Consider the following 18,145-nt stretch of genomic DNA (forward strand, 5'->3'; position numbering starts at 1 on the left):
ATTTTTTTGTTTGATGGCCAATTGTATGCTGCCAATACAGAAACCCAACCGTCTCTATGAATACAAAATACTAGTGTACCATAAATACAAGGAGCTATATACTCATGTCTTCCCAATTTATATACATCACATAAGAATATGTAAAAAACATCAAATAAGAAGATGTAGCATCTTTCATTGTCTAGTTTACTTTAATATGACCGAGGTTCATTTACTAAAGGATTCAAGAATGTTCACTCAAACAAGAAGTCACTTCAGTTACCAATCATGTGCACATAGAATATATAAACAGGAATTCATTTTGGATAACTATTGTAAATCTTCAATCTTTTTTTATGCAAACTTTCTCAACGTGTGCATGTGTGTGTTGCTAGGGGCCCACTCACACCAGGTTTCCCACGCAATGCAAAACACACTGGACTGTGGCAAAAGTAGTGCTTGCAATACTTTTTAAAAATGCACTTCACTAAAATTGCATGGAACTTTAGCACTGCGTTTGAGATCTCCATTTCAGGTGCCATTAACAATAAATTGCCACTCACATGCAGATCTAAAGGGCAGCGCATTTCTTGCATGGTGTTCTGGTGTGAACTGGTCCTAATACTTTTAAGTAAATCTCCAAGTCAAGAATACAAGGTATTCCTGGAATTAATAAGAATATTTTAATATATTCCATATTAAAGTGTCACTAGTGGATTGTATTGTGCGTACTGACCTGTGTTTTTTTGTTTTTTTTAAATTGGTCCTCATACTTCAGAAACAGTAGTATTTTAACAAATGATAGTTATAAATAAACAAGTAAAACAAAAGCAATTTGTTCTATTAATATCGAAACATAATAATTGAGCTTAAACATTAAAAAAGGCAATTTTCTATCATTTGACTAGTAATTTTAAATTTTGGTAACTTAAGTCTTTTTCTTGTGAGGCGTACCTTATGTGTTGCTACAAACAGTGTTATTGCTGCAGTCATATATTGAACATAAAAATGAACTCCAGGAAGAGATTAAAAAACAAAACAAAAAAAAACACCACAAAAAAAAAAACACAAATAAATGCAGGTTCTGCATCTATTAATACATTACAGAATATGTAACCCCAACATTTCATATTCCTGATATGTGTCTGCTGTAGCATGTACTTGTAAGAGAAAGTATCCTGTTCTCTTTGTATTGTTCCTTTGCACGAAAGCCCAAGTGTTCCTGCCAGTCCCCCTGCTTTGCTATTAAAAACTAACCACACTAGACATGAGAGCACTGCATGGTCAGTGTTCTGGCTGTGCAGGAAACTAATTCAATGATCAGGCTTGTGTCGACACCCCCTGCCACACACACTCACAGCCACTGGGAAAATCAGTGTACTGCTCTTTCTCCTCCTTGGGATCCTTATGCAGCTGAGCACAGAAGGCATGTGATCACTTATAAAAAAAATAAATATATAATAAAAACCTTTTTGCTATATGTATATACAAATGTTTTGTCTTTCATTTATATTTTAAACAGAGTGGGTTTTTTTTTTATTTTACAAGGTGATGGTTTACATATTCTTTATGATCTCGCTTACATGGGCAGTATACGTGGTTGAGTAATGGTTTTATTGGCTTTTCAATCACTCCCTCATTACCAGAACTGCAGCCAAAACGGGGTTGTATGCTGCAACTCTGTACTACTCTCGCTCTCCTCTCACAGGCTTGGCTGAGAGCAGCAGGAGCCACTGGCTACAACCCGTCAGGTCGTATCCTGGGCAGAGGAGCAGATGTCAGGGCCAATTCATGCAGAAACTTGACCATATTTGATGACTGCAAATCATAAATAGCATTACAGCTATTACAGTCTTGCCTGGGCGATTAAACTTTTTCACCAGCACCACTTTTGGTCCTTTGCTTTCTACATCCAATCAAAAAAATTAAAACCATAATATTGCTTTTATTTGGCACGTCATCATACAGCAAGAAGCTGAAGAGAACCTTAGTTTCTTGCAGAGTGGCCTCCAAAATAAAATCTGTTCCCATTCTTCTATGTGCCTTAGAACCACTGAGCAAGTAAAGGTGTGAGCACTCAAATAGCACAGAAAGAGGAAGGAGATCAAGTATGCAATCCCCAGTAGGGCACTGGCACTAGGCTGTTCTTCACACAAAAAAGGTAAAATCGGTGAAGAGAGCACACTAAAAAAAAAAAAAAAAAAAAAAAAAAAAGATATAGCAATAGGTTGAGCCTGTGAAGGGGGGAAAACATTATGCTGAACTTTATTTGTAAACATCCATGCAGTGGGCCCCACCTCACACTGCATGGGGTAAATTCACCTTAAGGCAGATCTTCACCCTTATGAACTTTTCTACACTCGACTCTCTCCGCTCAATTACAGAAATATGTCTTTTTGCTTACTCTTATCTTATTGTAGAAGGTTCAGTCCCCCCTTTTTTTTTTCTTAATCCTAAAGTTGAGATTTAACTACTATTATTTACTTGCCTTTCAAGTTGGCTGGATCTCTCAGAGAAATCATTACAGTAAGGCCCTTTCCACATGGGTAGACTTCACCAGCGGGTCCGGCTGCTCATCGGGGCATCTGCCTGCTGATCCCCACTGAGCAGACAGATGGCAGGTCCGGATCCGCTCATGCAGTGTGGACAAGGCAATAGCCTGCTTTCTTCTATGGGCAGTCAGATCACCTACCTGTTAACATCAGACTGCCATCTGATCCACTAAACGGATGGGGAATTGATTCCCATTTGTCTGTTTTTAGCAGATCAGATGCAGGCAGGTGTAAATGGACACGTCTAGTTACATCTGCTGCTCCATAGAGGACAATGGATGGTCCGACAGGGTCCGCCTGAAAAATGAACAGGCGGACCTCATCAATCTGCCTGTGTGAAAGAGAACTAATAGTTTAGTTGTAGCGTTGCAAAATATAAAGTGCAGTTCCAAGTCCTTATAAAAGACCGGTATTTAATCCAGACTTCAACAATGTGATGATGCTCCCTCACTGTGCAAGCAGCAGGCTGGAGGTAGACTGGTGATCATACTATATGGCCTAACTGCGCTGGAGAAAAAGTAAGTCAACAACCTGATGATGCGGTCCAGATTTCAAAATTAGGAGAACTGAATAACAATTCTTTTGTTAAGAACAACAGTTCACTCATATTTTATCTGTGCGTTTAGCAGTTTCCCTGGAATTCAAGTTTCAATTAAAATAATGGTTAAAAAGTAGCATAAAAACAAGGCAAAACTTTTTTTTTGATAGAGCAAGGGTGGATTATAAACCTTGTAACAAAGAACAAAAACATAAGCGCATCAACCGTCCGCATTACCTTAGTGAGTAAAGGGTGCATTTATTAAATTGAGATATATACTCACAAAAGTAGCAATATTAAAAGCATATAAAATCCAACATCAGCGCAGTGGGATAGCAGACACATGCGGGTTCCATCGAGAGGGGAGACTCTCAGGATGAAGCTGACGCATTTCGAAGGGTGATCCCTTCTTCCTCACAGTCTCCCCTCTCGATGGGACCCGCACGTGTTTGCTATCCACTGCGCTGATGTTGGATTTTATATGCTTTTAATATTGCTACTTTTGTGAGTATATATATCTCAATTTAATAAATTCACCCTTTACTCACTGAGGTAATGCGCAAGGTTGGTGTGCTTTTGTTTGTGTTCTTTGTTACAGCTGTTATTGGGCTTCCCCAGCCTTGTGTTAGAGCAGCACAACCTTTGATCAGCCACCGGATGAACTTTCATATATGGTTCAACCTGTTGAATTCTGATCTGGGTCTCTGAGCGCAGGAGGTTTTTGTTTCTTTTTCCACTAGATTTTTTGCCATCTGTGTCTCATTGGAGCAATCTCCCTTCGCTTTGCCGTGTAGCCAAAACAGGAAATCTCTACAAAGTGAGGGAATCCGTAGTTGTTACACCAAAGTCACTAGAACTAGTCTCTTCATTGGAAGATTTTCCCTCTATTACTGTTCTGGGGACAACCCAAAATTTGGGATTTCTTTTACTTTCTCTTTTTATGATAAAATAGGTAAATAGGACAGACAGTGATAAAAACGTGACAGGTGTTATAAAATTTAAAAAGAAAAAAAAAAAAAAAAGTTTTGTCTTTAGTTCCACTTTAACTACTTTTGTATCATACAAAAACCTTTTCAGGCACTGTAAAGCTTATGTTTTACGGCTTCTCTTACTTGAAAGTAAACTAGGCTGCTTTGCATAGATTGGGCTTGAGCTGCAAACCATTTTAGATCATAGCATTGTAGTTCTAAACCAGTAGCCTCATAAAATTAAAAATGTGCTTCTATTTACCATAAGTTCCTGAATGTTTTTTTTTTAAATGAATGACTAGTGTCTGAGCTGCCCTTAGCAATTTATCCTCCTTTTCCGTTCTCTATAAAGATCTGATTTGCTGCAGGAAGAAACAGAACAGAGGCAGACAGCTACAAAAATCTACTGTACAAGACAATATTAGGAATCACTGCCTAAATGCAGTCAGGACCTGTACACACCTGTGTGTCATAAATCGTGCGTTACAACAAATTAAAGCGCATGCTACATGGCATACCATTATTTTTAATGGGTCTAGTTCACATATGTGTTGCAATAGGCCATAGAAAATGATTTGAGTATTTTTTTTTTATCCCTTATGTACATCAAGGGGCCAACAGAAGTCAGTCAATGAGAGTGCATAAAAATGCACGATACATATAAATGTATGGTTACAGCGACTCCTCCCTGGCAATAGGCCATGTACTCCTGGTGTAGCGAAATGTGGAAAATGGCAGGCTATTCCTACACCTCCCTATATGCTGGGAACATAACTTGAGAGAGTACATGACAACACGCTGAAAAATGCATAAAAACTAAAGCAAGTTGTGGTAAATATTTTTTTTTTTTTTTTAGAATGTTACTGTACCTTTTTAAAATGATAATTCTCTGTCCATGTACTATACATATCTAGGCTGTGTTTATGCAAATGAATACTAATAAAAGGTTAAAAAAAAAAAAAACCTAAAATGTGTTAAGCCACAGCGCAGTTTCTGTAGTAACTGAGAAGTATTAAATAAATACCATATGGCTACACACATACATTTCGAATAGACAATACTAACCATATTAACAACATGTTTCATCACAGTACTACATTAAAACTGCAGTCTTTGTAATATCATACAAAATTTGCTGTGTGTTTTTTTACTTATACTTCTTTAAGGTAACGCCACTATTGACTACCACCTTTGTAGATGCTGGTTGAAAGTTCCAGTCACCAGGCGTCAACAGTTGGTGGGTCTTTTTGTAGGTCCAATATGGATTCAGAACAAGAGTCACTAAAGCTAAGCCAGTAAAGAAAAATGCAATAAAAGCCAATGATACAGATGTCACCAGGCGATTCCAGTTGTAAATCGATACCCACCAGAGGTGATAAGTAAGGACCATACGGCAGTGAAACATGTGAATCATAAGCCACTGATTTGCCTTCCAAAATAAAGTGTGTGACCAGCCCGCCTAGAACCGCAAAAGTTGCATAAAGAAAAAAAAGAATGAAATTAGCACTGCAAATTCCACCTGATTAAAAGAGAAATTAAATATTAACTTCACTTTGAAAAATTGAAATAAAAGAAACATTTTAAGAAAAGGTTTCCAGTTAATATCTTGTAGTTGATGAAACACTTTTTAAAAAAATGTACATTTCATATTCAAAACAGACTTAAATGTGAAGCTGTCAGCTATTTACATGCTAAGGCTACATTGACACGTGCGACCAGTCCCAGTGCAAATTAAAGTGGCAGAAATCTGATCTGTACACTTCAATAACAGAACACCTGCGTTAATCACCAATGGACCCACACTGGGGATGAATGAATACAAGTCTTCCTCTGATTGGCTGAGGTGAAGAGGTGGGTGAATGATGTCACAATCCCTGCCTCAGCCAATTAGAGGAAGCTTTGCATTAATTTCTTGTTTATTTTCCTATGTAACACAAGGCTGTATACTGTATATAGCTAAGGATATATGCAGTTTATACAGTGATCCCAGTGGATGAACCCCTTCGTGTAGGAAATAGTTAGTTTAGGTCAACTTGGCCAAAACAAACATTTAAAGTAGCAATAAAGCTGAAGAGACGCTTAATGGCTCCATTCAGGCTTTTGCATTGCCACACATAGTAAGGTACATAAAAATGAGCATCCACGCACAAATGCTTGCGCATCACACATACGTGAAAACAAAAACAGTACAAAGGGATATTGCTTGCCTTCAATGTGATGTGTCCCTTGTGCTGCTGTGTCATTGGTTTAGCCAAAACCTTCCTTCTCCAATGGCCTCCAAACCTTAATCTCCCATTATAGCAGAGGTTAATAGAACTGCAGAAGCTGGGACAGGCACTCATTAAGAGTGTCCAAGTATGCTGGCCCTTTCTGCCTAGCACCTCAATTCATAGAAGCTGTACTATGAATTCTATGAAAGAAACAAGATATATGAATGGAGGATGGGTGGATGATTGAAAAGTCTGTCCTGTCCATTCATAGATTATGTTTAATTCACAGAGGCCGTAGTACCGGAGGAACTGGGCGGAAAGGGTAGGTATAGTCAGGCACTCTTGATTAGTGCCTTTCAGAGCTCCCTCAGTTCTATTAACCCACACCACACTGGAAGCTTATGGCGACAGTGGTGAGAGGGTACCGGAGGATTTCTGAAAATCCAAGACAGCGTGTAAATAATCTTATTAATTTGTGATAACAGTTTATCAGCTGTTGCTGGTCCTTCAAAAGGGTTCTTTATGCTGGAGGCGGTTTCCAGGATTTCCAATAAATGTGATCACTGTGACTGGCTGTTAGTGATCACCTGATCAACAGCCTGTTCTAGGGAGTTGTGAGTGACGATGCGTTCATGTTTGTGCATGTGGGCAGTCATATTTTCACATTAGAAAGCTAAGCGGTTGTCTGCTCTGCTACACAGTGCTGCTGCATTGTTGCACCTTTTGCTAACACAAGTCTATAAGGTGGCCAACTTTTTCAAAAACAAGATTTTCTGTGGCTGATACCGTATCTCGACAGCTGTTAAGCCAGCCACAGATGGTTTGAATCTTGACAGGTTCTGGCAGAGATTCAAACCATCTAAAAGGCAGGCTGATTGTACCCAATTTGATTGTTGTATGACTTGGGCACAACAAGCCGGTCACATTTTTCATGCAATTATTGCCAGCGACTGTAGCCACTAACAATAATCACTGTGTTCTCCCAACAGAGACAGATCTCTTTCCTCCCCTGCCAGGAGAACACAATAGCTCCATGGGAGGGATTCCCCCATGAACACTGACTGTGTTGAATTGAGGTGAGGGAATTGAGCAATTCTTTCCTGCAACCTGTGGCTATAATTATAACTAACCTTTTCTATCACCTGACTATCAAACTCATATAAATCAATCCCTAATAGAAATCACTCCTATTCCAACCCCAACACAAATAAAAAATAAATCAAATAAATTAAATAAATGTCCAAAATATACATCCAAAAGAAACGCTCTCTTAATCCAGTGTTGAGCTTTCAATTCTCCTATCACTCTTTGTGAACCTCAAAAAAATAAAACTATAATAGTGTATTACCTTCTATAAATAAACGTGAAAATACAATATCTGTGCAAATAATCAGTGCACCAAAATACATTAATTCAGCTGTGAAAAAACAAATATATATACATATTTATTTATTATGAGGATTATGGAGGATTGGCCACAGGAGTGATTGAAAGTTGGAAAGTGGTTACTGACCAAGGATAATGACAAGCTTATCATTACTTCCTGAAGGTAATTATTTAATTGCACTAGTTGGAGGTGATCACAGATTGTTCACCGTATGAATTGGACTGTTCACAAATAGTTAATGGGTGTATAATTTTTAAATATTTTTTACTTATTGATATATATATATTTTTTTGTTTTTCACTTATTAGAGTGTACACGATATGCTGTTTGCATGATACACTTGTTTTTTCACAGCTGAATTAATGTATTTTGGTGCAGTTATTTGCACGGATATTGTATTTTCACAGTTAATTATTTATAGAAGGTAATACACTATTATAGTTTTATTTTTTTGAGGTTCGCGAAGAGTGATAGGAGAATTGGAAGCTCAACACTGGATTAAGAAAGTTTCTTTTGGACTATTGATTGGACGTATATTTTGGACATATATTTTGGACATTCATTTACTTTTTATTTATTATTTATTTGTGTTGGGGTTGGAATAGGAGTGATTTCTATTAGGGTTTGATTTATAGGAGTTTGATAGTCAGGTGATAGAAAAGGTTGGTTAGAATAATTTTACTTTCAAGGGTGAAACTGTCACTTTTCTGATAGGGTTTATATCCACTCTGATAGAGTGGATATTCTCCTAAGAGTAAGGTGTGCTGAGGTACTATTTATTGATTATCCTGTGGTTATAGCCACTGGCAGTGATCACATGAAATAAAATCCAACAGGCAGTTTGGACAGAAGTGGATTGATGTATTGACTTCAGTACAACCAACCTGCCCATAGATGGATCAAATCTTGGCCAGTCTCTGCCGAACCAGCAGAGTTTCGATCCATCTATGGTCTGCTTGAAACTTTATAGTTATACTACATTCATCTAGTCAACAGAAAAACTCACTAGGATACAATAGCTGAGTGGGGAGGACTGCCCCCCCATCTACCTCAAATGTGTGGATAAAGAGATCCGTTCCTTTTTTTTTTTTCGTTCAACCTGCTGGGCAGCCTTAGATTTTTATAGGCTCTTGAGAAAATACAGATTAAAATTAGAGGGGTTACAAACATTAAAACAAACTATTAATAAAATGTGAACCTTGCAAAGTTTAGTAGCCACATAAGAGCTTTACTCCTAATTTGTCTGAATGTTTACCTTTAACAGCATCCATGAAACGCAGGTAAAAGGAGTGCTCATTTCCAACAATAAAGTAACCATGGCCAAATAATGTCCAGCTGTGGTGCAAAAGATCAAACCAAAATAGCCCAGAAAAGCAAAAAAGTGGTGGACAGCTAAAAAAGCATCAAACGTCCAAAACATAAGATTAGAGACATGCAAGGCTATGTTCTCAAAGAGGAAGAATGCAGTTGCTGTTAAAATAGTGAACCAAGTCCATCCCCTCTGTGCAGTGATCTGGTCAGACGCAAGTAAAGGATCAAAGAGTAATGCAGTGAGTCCTGCAATGGTACACTGTACACCAAACATTGCCCGAGTAGCTGCGAGATCCCAAAATACTTTCTCCCGGGTAGAGAGTACTCTGTAGGTGGCAAAAAGAGATATTGACACAAGATGGCAAAGTATAAAAAAAACTAAGTAAACTAGGAAACCGGCAATTATTAGTTTTACGCAGGTGTTCCATGATGAATATTCTAAATCAAAATCGAAGCTATTCATAGTCGTCAAAAAGGAGAGATGACAATCCACTTCTTGTGCAGAAAGCTTAGGATGATTTTTTAAGTGTTTCAATATGAGTTATATATACATTAAGCATCTTCACCTACAAGAATAAGAAAAAAAATAAATTAGGCAAATCTTCACACCTCTATGGTTTCTACTATACATTTATGCATGTCATTTTCTGACCGTCCATACCTTGGTCTAGATCGGTTTATGTTCAGATGCAAAGAATGCAAAAAGAGACAAATTCACACAAAGTGATGATTTATAAACAGCAGTGGGAGGAGCAGTTCACCATTTGCATTAAACCAATTTCCCAACAATTAGTTTTGCGAGCCAGCTGGCAGAGGTCCACGTTAATCTAAAATTGGTTTACACAGGTTTTAAAAATGAACTACAAATAGCTAAACACACAGGGGAACATTTGAAATGGCTTTATCTGCTAAGGAGTTTGTACTTTTGACCAGTCAGTCCTGCTAGACATATAAACTATGTACTGCAAGGGACATTCCATTAACCACCTTACCCTCAGGCCAATTCTGACAATTCTGTCATACATGTAAAAATCAGCATTTTTGCTAGAAAAGATGTTACACCGAGTAAATAGATACCTACTACGCCACACTTTAAAACTGCATACACTTGTAGAACGGTGCCAAACTATGGTTCCTAGCAATATTATGAATATATGACAACAAAGGGGTAAAAGCATGTCACATTTACTATGCAGTGAACGGAAAAAGGAATACTGTCCTGAAAAGCATTCCTTCACTTTGGCTGCCTTAAAATGCACCTAAACCCAAAAAACAAAAGAATACAGTATTGTAACCTCTTAGTCCTTAGATGAGATGGCTGCATTATTTTTGTAAGGTTTTTTTCCCACCCGTTACCCTGAAAGTAATATACTCCTTGTCCTAGTGGGGTACATACACTCATTCACTATATTTCTGGGATTTCCAGCTTGATGTGCTTACAAAGCTTTAAAAGACCCTGTTTATTTCAACAAAAAATGTTCCCATAAGATTACACATGTAATAAAAGTATTTTTATTAAGGTTATCTACCTTTAAAAACCTACCTTATGTAGACATCCAAAGGGTGGGATTACTGCTGAGTGACACCATCTTGGATGTGATAGCAGCAGCCCCAAAAGACTCACAGCTGTCACTCAAGTGACACTCTATAGCAGTCTCTCAACCTTTTTAACATGAGGAAACATTGAAATAACTTTCCGGGCTCAGGGAACCCCTACTAATGATAGATAGCTAAAAAGACATTGTTCACTCATCTGAAAGGTAGAAGTTTCTCATTGCTCAAGGAACCCTTAGTGACCTCTGAAGGAACCCTAGCAATCCATGGAACCCTGGCTGAAAAAGGAGGCTCTATAGTATTCCCCTATGCTCCTTCCCTGGCAACTATGTGAAACGTTTTGTAGGGAGGTGGCTGGGGGGGGCAGCACAGATACTAAATTAGATACACCCAGAAAAGAGGGGCAGGCTTTGACAGGCAGTGAGGGAGGGGGCTGTACTAGGATATAGACCGAAGTAGCACAGGTGCCAACTGTGCCAGGCAAGTCCCACCTCTGTCTTCTTTCCCAATGATGTTGTGAACCAAGATCACTGCATCACCTAAGTATGAGAAATTAAATAAGGGTATTAGCTGATTGGACTGCAGCCGTGAGTGGGCAGTTCCTGCATAACCATGGGTGGGATAATCAAGAAAGAACCCCCAGGAAATTAGATGCGATTTGGCCACCAATGCACAGATACTTGACACATCAAGTGTGGGCTCTGGGAGGAGGAGACAGAGTCTGGGGCACTGGAACAAATATGTTGGCAAGTATGAAGTACGGTAGTCAAAGCAAGCTCGAAAAAAGGTACATTGCAAGTGAATAGAAACAAATATTATTGAAACGAAAAACACTGCTCTGAGAGGACCATGTCAGGGTGTAAGTTAATTTTTTTTTTTTTTTAAAGTTTAGCTAATCTGATCAAACACTATGGATCAGGAATGGTCGTTTTGGGTCTATAGGCTGTCGCTAGTAAAATGGAGATTCAATTAAAAAAAAAAAAAAAGGAGCATGCAGCGATTTCATAAGATAACTGCACTTCACCATGTAACAAATATACACTCGAAGGCCACTTTATAGGTACATCTTGCTAGTGCCAATAAAATATTCCCCACACCATTACCCCACCACCAGCCCCTGAACCATTGATACAAGGCAGGATGGATCCATGCTTTGTTGTTTATGCCAAATTCTTACCCTACTATCTGTATGTCGCAGCTGAAATTGAATGCCCATTCTTCTCGGACTCAACAAGACATTTATGTAAACACAATTGCTGCTCCCTGGATATTTTTTTTTTTTTGGACCATTCTCTGTAAACCCTAGAAATGGTTGTGTGTGAAAATCCCAACAGATCATCAGTTTTTGAAATACTCAGATGAGCCCGTCTGGCACCAACAACCATGCTACATTCAAAGTCACTTAAATCCCTTTTCTTCCCCATTATGATGCTCGGTTTGATTTTCAAGTCGTCTTCATCATGTCTAGATGCTTAAATGCATTGGGTTGCTGCCATGTAATTGGCTGATTAGCAATTTGTGTTACCAAGCAATTGAACATGTGCAACTAATAAAGTGGCCAGTGTGTGTATATTTAAAGTTTACACTACAGGCACCTATTAACCATTTACAGAAAGACTAGATAAATTGTTTATATTCCTATAAAACCCCAGGGACAGCACTACAACATTCTAAAGTAATACAAGTCATTTAACAGAATATTGTGACTTCTATGTGTTATAGTTATACATACTGTAGCTGCTGAATTTTAAGTCTGTTAACTTTTAGTGCTGTCTTCCTTGTACCTGATTCTTTGCAGGGCTTCTGATATTCCGTGCTGCCATCTTGCAGTTGGGAGCTAGCGGTCAGATTTCTGATCATTCAGCTGGCCCCCTACCGCGGCGCATGCACAAGACACTGCCGAGGAGACTGGTCCTCTAGCCTTCCAGAAGTGTGACATTTATCCCACAAGGCTGTGGGAGCCAAGAGCTACGTCATCCCTGCCTAGGTGAGGAAAAAGTAAGTGGGAGTGATTACCTGGGGTAAAGGTGCTCCACTAGTTAAAAAAAAAAAAAAAAAGTAATGGAATTATTTAAGGGCTTGTTCACACACAGTATGGCGACTGGCATTTTTCTGTACTGAATAAATGCTAGTCACTGCTAGGGCACAGAAAACAGTGTTGTGCCCTGTTCACACTGCAATGCAACAGGGAGAAGCCGGTGGGGTGACCTGCAGTAAAATGTACACATCACCACTGCTGTGTGAAGACATGAATGGTCACTTTTTGACACTTCAAAAAAATTAAACCGAAAAAAACCCACCAAACAACTAAATACAAAAGTAAACCGTGTGATGCACTGAAATGTACACCACATTGCCCCCACAGCGCACTGCCAATAAAGCGGACAGCTGTCCACATGCTAAAATGGTGCAGTTAGCATGCAGGCAGTGTAAATAAGCCCTAATATGCATGCGTTATGAAGAAAATACAAAATTAATTTTCAGTGTGAAGGTCTACTTAAACCTCCTACAGTGGAACTAAATGTAAAAAAAAAAAAAAAATCTAAACAGGCAGGTGCTTTATTGCAGAAGAGGCATACAGTAAAATGTCGCACTTACAATAAAATACACCTACCTGCCTGTTTTCAATCCTTTGAGGAATTTACACAGAGCTGCACATGCTAAGCTCCGTTTACATTTCTATCACAGGGCCAGGATAAAGGACTGCCATCCCTGTGACATCATCTCACACTGGCCAATCAAGATGGATGAAGACCAGCATCCAGAAAAAGCTGGGGAGAAGATGTCAGTGTGGGACCTCGCAGGTATTAATCTGTTGAAGAATAGATTCCACTTTAACACTATGAGGCAGCATCCTGATCACATGATCAGTGTGATTGGATCTCACAGCAGTCACATGATCAGGAGTCCATGCACCTGACTCTTGATCAGAGACAGAGACCAAGAGCTGTCAGTGAACACTTGGTCAGTGTACTGGGAGCGCACAATAAGCATGCTCTCAGCAGAGAAGCACAGACCTTCAAGGTGGCATATGTGCGGCGGCTGGGCATTAAAGCCCACCTGCCTGTGTTATCGCAGTGGGAAGAGGTTAGTCACTAAATCCTCGATCTAATAAAACTGGAATCCAGCTTAATATCAGCATGTTATTTGGATAAGACAACCATGTTTACATACCATTTTATTCTTCCTCATCGTGTTCTCCTCTGTGCTATCCATGGAGGATACTTTCCCTCAACTTCTGATTTTTAGTTACAAGCAGTGTATGCCTATGTTCATGTGTCCCCATTGTTCATTCATGAGGGTACTTCCTGTAAGGATCAGCTGCCAAAAGACCAGCACACCCGCCATAACTCAAGATAGACACTAAAAAGTGATATATTCTCTGCGCAACCTATGTGTATGTATCAGGTGAACTTTTTATTTTTTTGGGTGATCCCACACTCTGTAAGATAAATACCTTAAAAGTTGCTGCACTACATATACAGTAGATATTTATACCAAACCTCCTAATAATGTGAATATAATTGATAAACCACACTAATACAATATGCAACTTATCACACGTGCAATTATATTATAATGAACTCTTCAGTGATTCCCACCACCTTTTAAACAGTGCCCTCACCTTAATTTCAGACCTATGAGCAGGTCACCGTGCGTACTCCCCTTTAAGGGGTCTATTTGGCTATCAAGATAAAATTTTCCTCCTTATCTTGATAGCCAAATAGACCCCTTAACCACTTTGGGGGAAAAACAAAAAAGGTTTTCATTGTTTCTACTATAAAATTTTGCAAACAGGCAATTTTTCTCCTTCACCGATGTGCATTGATGAAGCTGCACTTATGGGCACTGACAGGCACCACTGATAATCAGTACCCTGATTATCAGTGCATATCTCCCCTGTCACATTTGCCGGTTATCAGCACTACTTTCCTCACGCTATGACAGTGTGAGGAAAGTGCTGCCGATAACCTGCAACTGTATTTACTTTGTGATCTGCTGTGTCATTGGACACAGCTGATCACGTGGTAAAATGCTGCTGTGATTAGCCTTTGAACTCATCATGTGTTCAACTGTGTCTGTAGGACACAGCGATCACTGACAGCGCCGAGTACGCGTCGCTGACAGTTTGCAGGGGGCGAGTTCTGGGAGGACATCCATGGACACCCTACCAGATCTGGACAACCACGCTGTAGCCATCTTTCAGCTATAGCACAGTTGGGAAGCGGTTAAAGGGGAATGCGCCTCCCATTTTTACAGCGCTGGGAAAGGGACCTGAACACTACTTTTTCTCAAAATCAGAAAGACAGAATCATACTCTTTGCCAACAAGGCCTCCCTGGCCAGTAAATACCAGGAAGGGGGATAGAAATTCTAACTAGATGGTACAGGACGCCAGAGGTACTTCATCATATGTTCCCCAAGGTCTCAAATCTCTGTTGGCGGTGCAGGAAATCTGTGGGGTCTTTACGTCACATTTTTTGGGGATGTTACAAACTGCAGGATTTCTGGACTATGGTGGAACAGACGATACACACATTAACGGGCATATCCCTTGGAGGGGATCCTGCAGCCTCCTTCATGACACGCCTCTGTCAAACAACCGTTAAAACATCTTCTCAACGTGGCAAAAACATGCTTCCCTGCATTGTGGAAAAATCCATTACCTCTTACACACTGGCTTACTTGAATTAATGAGAATCAGGAAATGGAGAACATGACCATGGACTCAAGGAGCAAGGGGAAAAATACTGGAAAACTTGGACCCCCTATTTTTTCTATAAAGATCAAACCGTGTCAGCCTCCCAAACATGAACTAATCGAGGTAAAGGCACAACTAACACTTTGCCCATTGGTCCTACAGGATCAACAGTGTGGGTGGGGGGGGGGGGCTTTGACCCCTGCCCCCCCCCCCACACACACACACTTTTTGTTCTCTCTTTCTTCTATAATCTTATGTTGGTTATTTCTTTCTAGTTCACTGGGGCTGAATGTTGTTCTCTCATCTTGATTATTTTTTGTTAAATGTATAAAATGGAAGGAAGAAATAGTATGTTCTAGGAATGTGGTTGGATTAGTTCAGCTTTCTTTGTACTGAATGTTCAAATGTTTCAGAGCTTTTTTGAAATGTCTGAAGTGTCACTAAGTGCCTAGTGATAGACCAAGTTAATCCGCATTCTGTAACAATGTTATTTTCTTATAAAGTTGTTATACCATTTCTTCAAAATAAAAAAAAAAAAAAGGGAATGCGCATGGTGACCTGCTCATAGGTCTGAAATTAAGGTAAGAGTGGTGTTTGAAAGGTGGTGGGAACCACTGAAGAGTTCATCAGTATTTTTTTTATCTGCACAAGTATTGGAACAGTGGTGTTATCGGACTGTTGAAATGCCACATAATTGAACATTAGATAAGGAACACATTTTTGTTTGGAGGAATTTTTATAATGGTAATATATGTGATATAGAGCACAGAATTTTATTTTAGGAGAATTTATATTATAATTGTATGTGTGATAAGATGCATATTGTATTAGTGTGGTTTATCAATAGGAGGTTTGATATAAAATATCTGAATGTAGCGCAGCACCTGAAAGTATTATTTATTCAAGAAGGTCACTGTCCCACTGCAAGGGAGGGCTTTAAAAAATTGTTAGGTTTTTTTTTTTTTCACATGACCAGCAGAAAATCTAACAGATTATTTAAATATCAATAAAATCAATAAAATAATAATATCAAAAAAATCTAACAGATTATTCTATCCACACACTCAAGGGGCATGGAGGAACTCCCCCTGCCGGAAGATTGTATTCTGACTGCAGGACACGACACTGGAGAAAGATTTTCCAACTTCTACAGGTGAAACTCAAAAAATTAGAATATCGTGCAAAAGTTCATTTATTTCAGTAATGCAACTTAAAAGGTGAAACTAATATATGAGATAGACTAATTACATGCAAAGCAAGATAGTTGAAGCCGTGATTGGTCATAATTGTGATGATTATGGCTTACAGCTCATGAAAACCCCAAATCCACAATCTCAGAAAATTAGATTACATGCAATCAATAAAACAAGGATTGTACATAGAACAATATCGGACCTCTGAAAAGTAAGCATGCATATGTACTCAGTACTTGGTTTGGGCCCCTTTTTGCAGCAATTACTGCCTCAATGCGGCGTGGCATGGAAGCTATCAGCCTGTGGCACTGCTGAGGTGTTATGGAAGACCAGGATGCTTCAATAGCGGCCTTCAGCTCTTCTGCATTGTTCGGTCTCATGTCTCATCTTTCTCTTGGCAATGCCCCATAGATTCTCTATGGGGTTCAGGTCAGGCGAGTTTGCTGGCCAATCAAGCACAGTAATCCCACGGTCATTGAACCAGGTTTTGGTGCTTTTGGCAGTGTGGGCAGGTGCCAAGTCCTGCTGGAAAATGAAGTCAGCATCCCCATAAAGCTCGTCTGTGGAAGGAAGCATGAAGTGCTCCAAAATCTCCTGGTAGACGGCTGCGTTTACCCTGGACTTAATGAAGCACAGTGGACCAACACCAGCCGGATGACATGGCTCCCCAAATCAACACAGACTGTGGAAACGTCACACTGGACTTCAAGCATCTTGTAGTGTGTGCCTCTCCATTCTCCCTCCATACTCTGGGTCCTTGGTTTCCAAATGAGATGCAAAAGTTGCTCTCATCAGAAAAGAGGACATTGGACCACTGAGCAACAGACCAGGTCTGAATTTCTTTAGCCCAGGTAAGACGCTTCTGACATTGTTTGTTGTTCAGGAGCGGCTTAACATTTGAAGCCCATGTCCGGGATCTGTCTGTGTGTGGTGGCTCTTGATGCACTGACTCCAGCCTCAGTCCACTCCTTGTGAAAGTTCCCAACATTTTTGAATGGCCTTTTCCTGACAATCCTCTCCAGGCTGCGGTCATCCCTGCTGCTTGTGCACCTTTTTCTTCCACACTTTTTCCCTTCCACATAACTTTCTATTAATGTGCTTTGATACAGCACATTGGGAACATCCAACTTCTATTGCAATTACCTTTTGAGGCTTTCCCTCCTTATGGAGGGTGTCATTGATGGTTTTCTGCACAACTGTCAGGTCAGCAGTCTTTCCCATGATTGTGATTCCTACTGAACCAGACTGAGAGACCATTTAAAGGCTCAGGAACCCTTTGCAGGTGTTATGGCTTAATTAGCTGATTAGAGTGGGACACTTTGAGCCTAGAATATTGCACCTTTTCACAATATTCTAATTTTCTGAGATTGTGGATTTGGGGTTTTCATGAGCTGTAAGCCATAATCATCACAATTATGACAAATCACGGCTTGAACTATCTTGCTTTGCATGTAATGAGTCTATCTCATATTAGTTTCACCTTTTAAGTTGCATTACTGAAATAAATGAACTTTTGCACGATATTCTAATTTTTTGAGTTTCTCCTCTAGGTCTAGATAGACGTTGAGGAAACTTGACTTCTATTGAGTGGGGACGACCGCACGCTGCTCAAAAATCAGCCATTGCCCGCTGAACTGACTATCTTGATATGTCTATGGCCAGCTTTAGGCTCCATGCAAACTGGGTGTTTTAAGAACGCTAGTAACATTAGCTATGTAAAGTCACGTTAAAAATTTGAGTTTTTCAGCATTT

General features: G+C 39.5%; 1 protein-coding gene across 1 annotated transcript in view; it reads right to left on the reverse strand.

The window, feature by feature from the left end:
• The window catches only part of CLN8 (CLN8 transmembrane ER and ERGIC protein), a 28,636-nt gene that overhangs the window by 3,320 nt on the left and 7,171 nt on the right, over positions 1-18,145 (reverse strand). The window contains exons 2-3 of the mRNA XM_089679528.1: positions 8,890-9,511; positions 5,405-5,496 (exon numbers count right to left, since the gene is read on the reverse strand). Coding sequence (XP_089535654.1) covers positions 5,405-5,496; positions 8,890-9,408 — 611 coding nt within the window. The 5' untranslated portion in view covers positions 9,409-9,511. The remainder of the gene's footprint in view (positions 1-5,404; positions 5,497-8,889; positions 9,512-18,145) is intronic.

This window comes from Staurois parvus, unplaced genomic scaffold (genome assembly GCF_062004578.1).
Source record: "Staurois parvus isolate SC_StPar_1 unplaced genomic scaffold, SC_StPar_1.0 ptg000226l, whole genome shotgun sequence".
NCBI lineage: Eukaryota > Metazoa > Chordata > Amphibia > Anura > Ranidae > Staurois > Staurois parvus.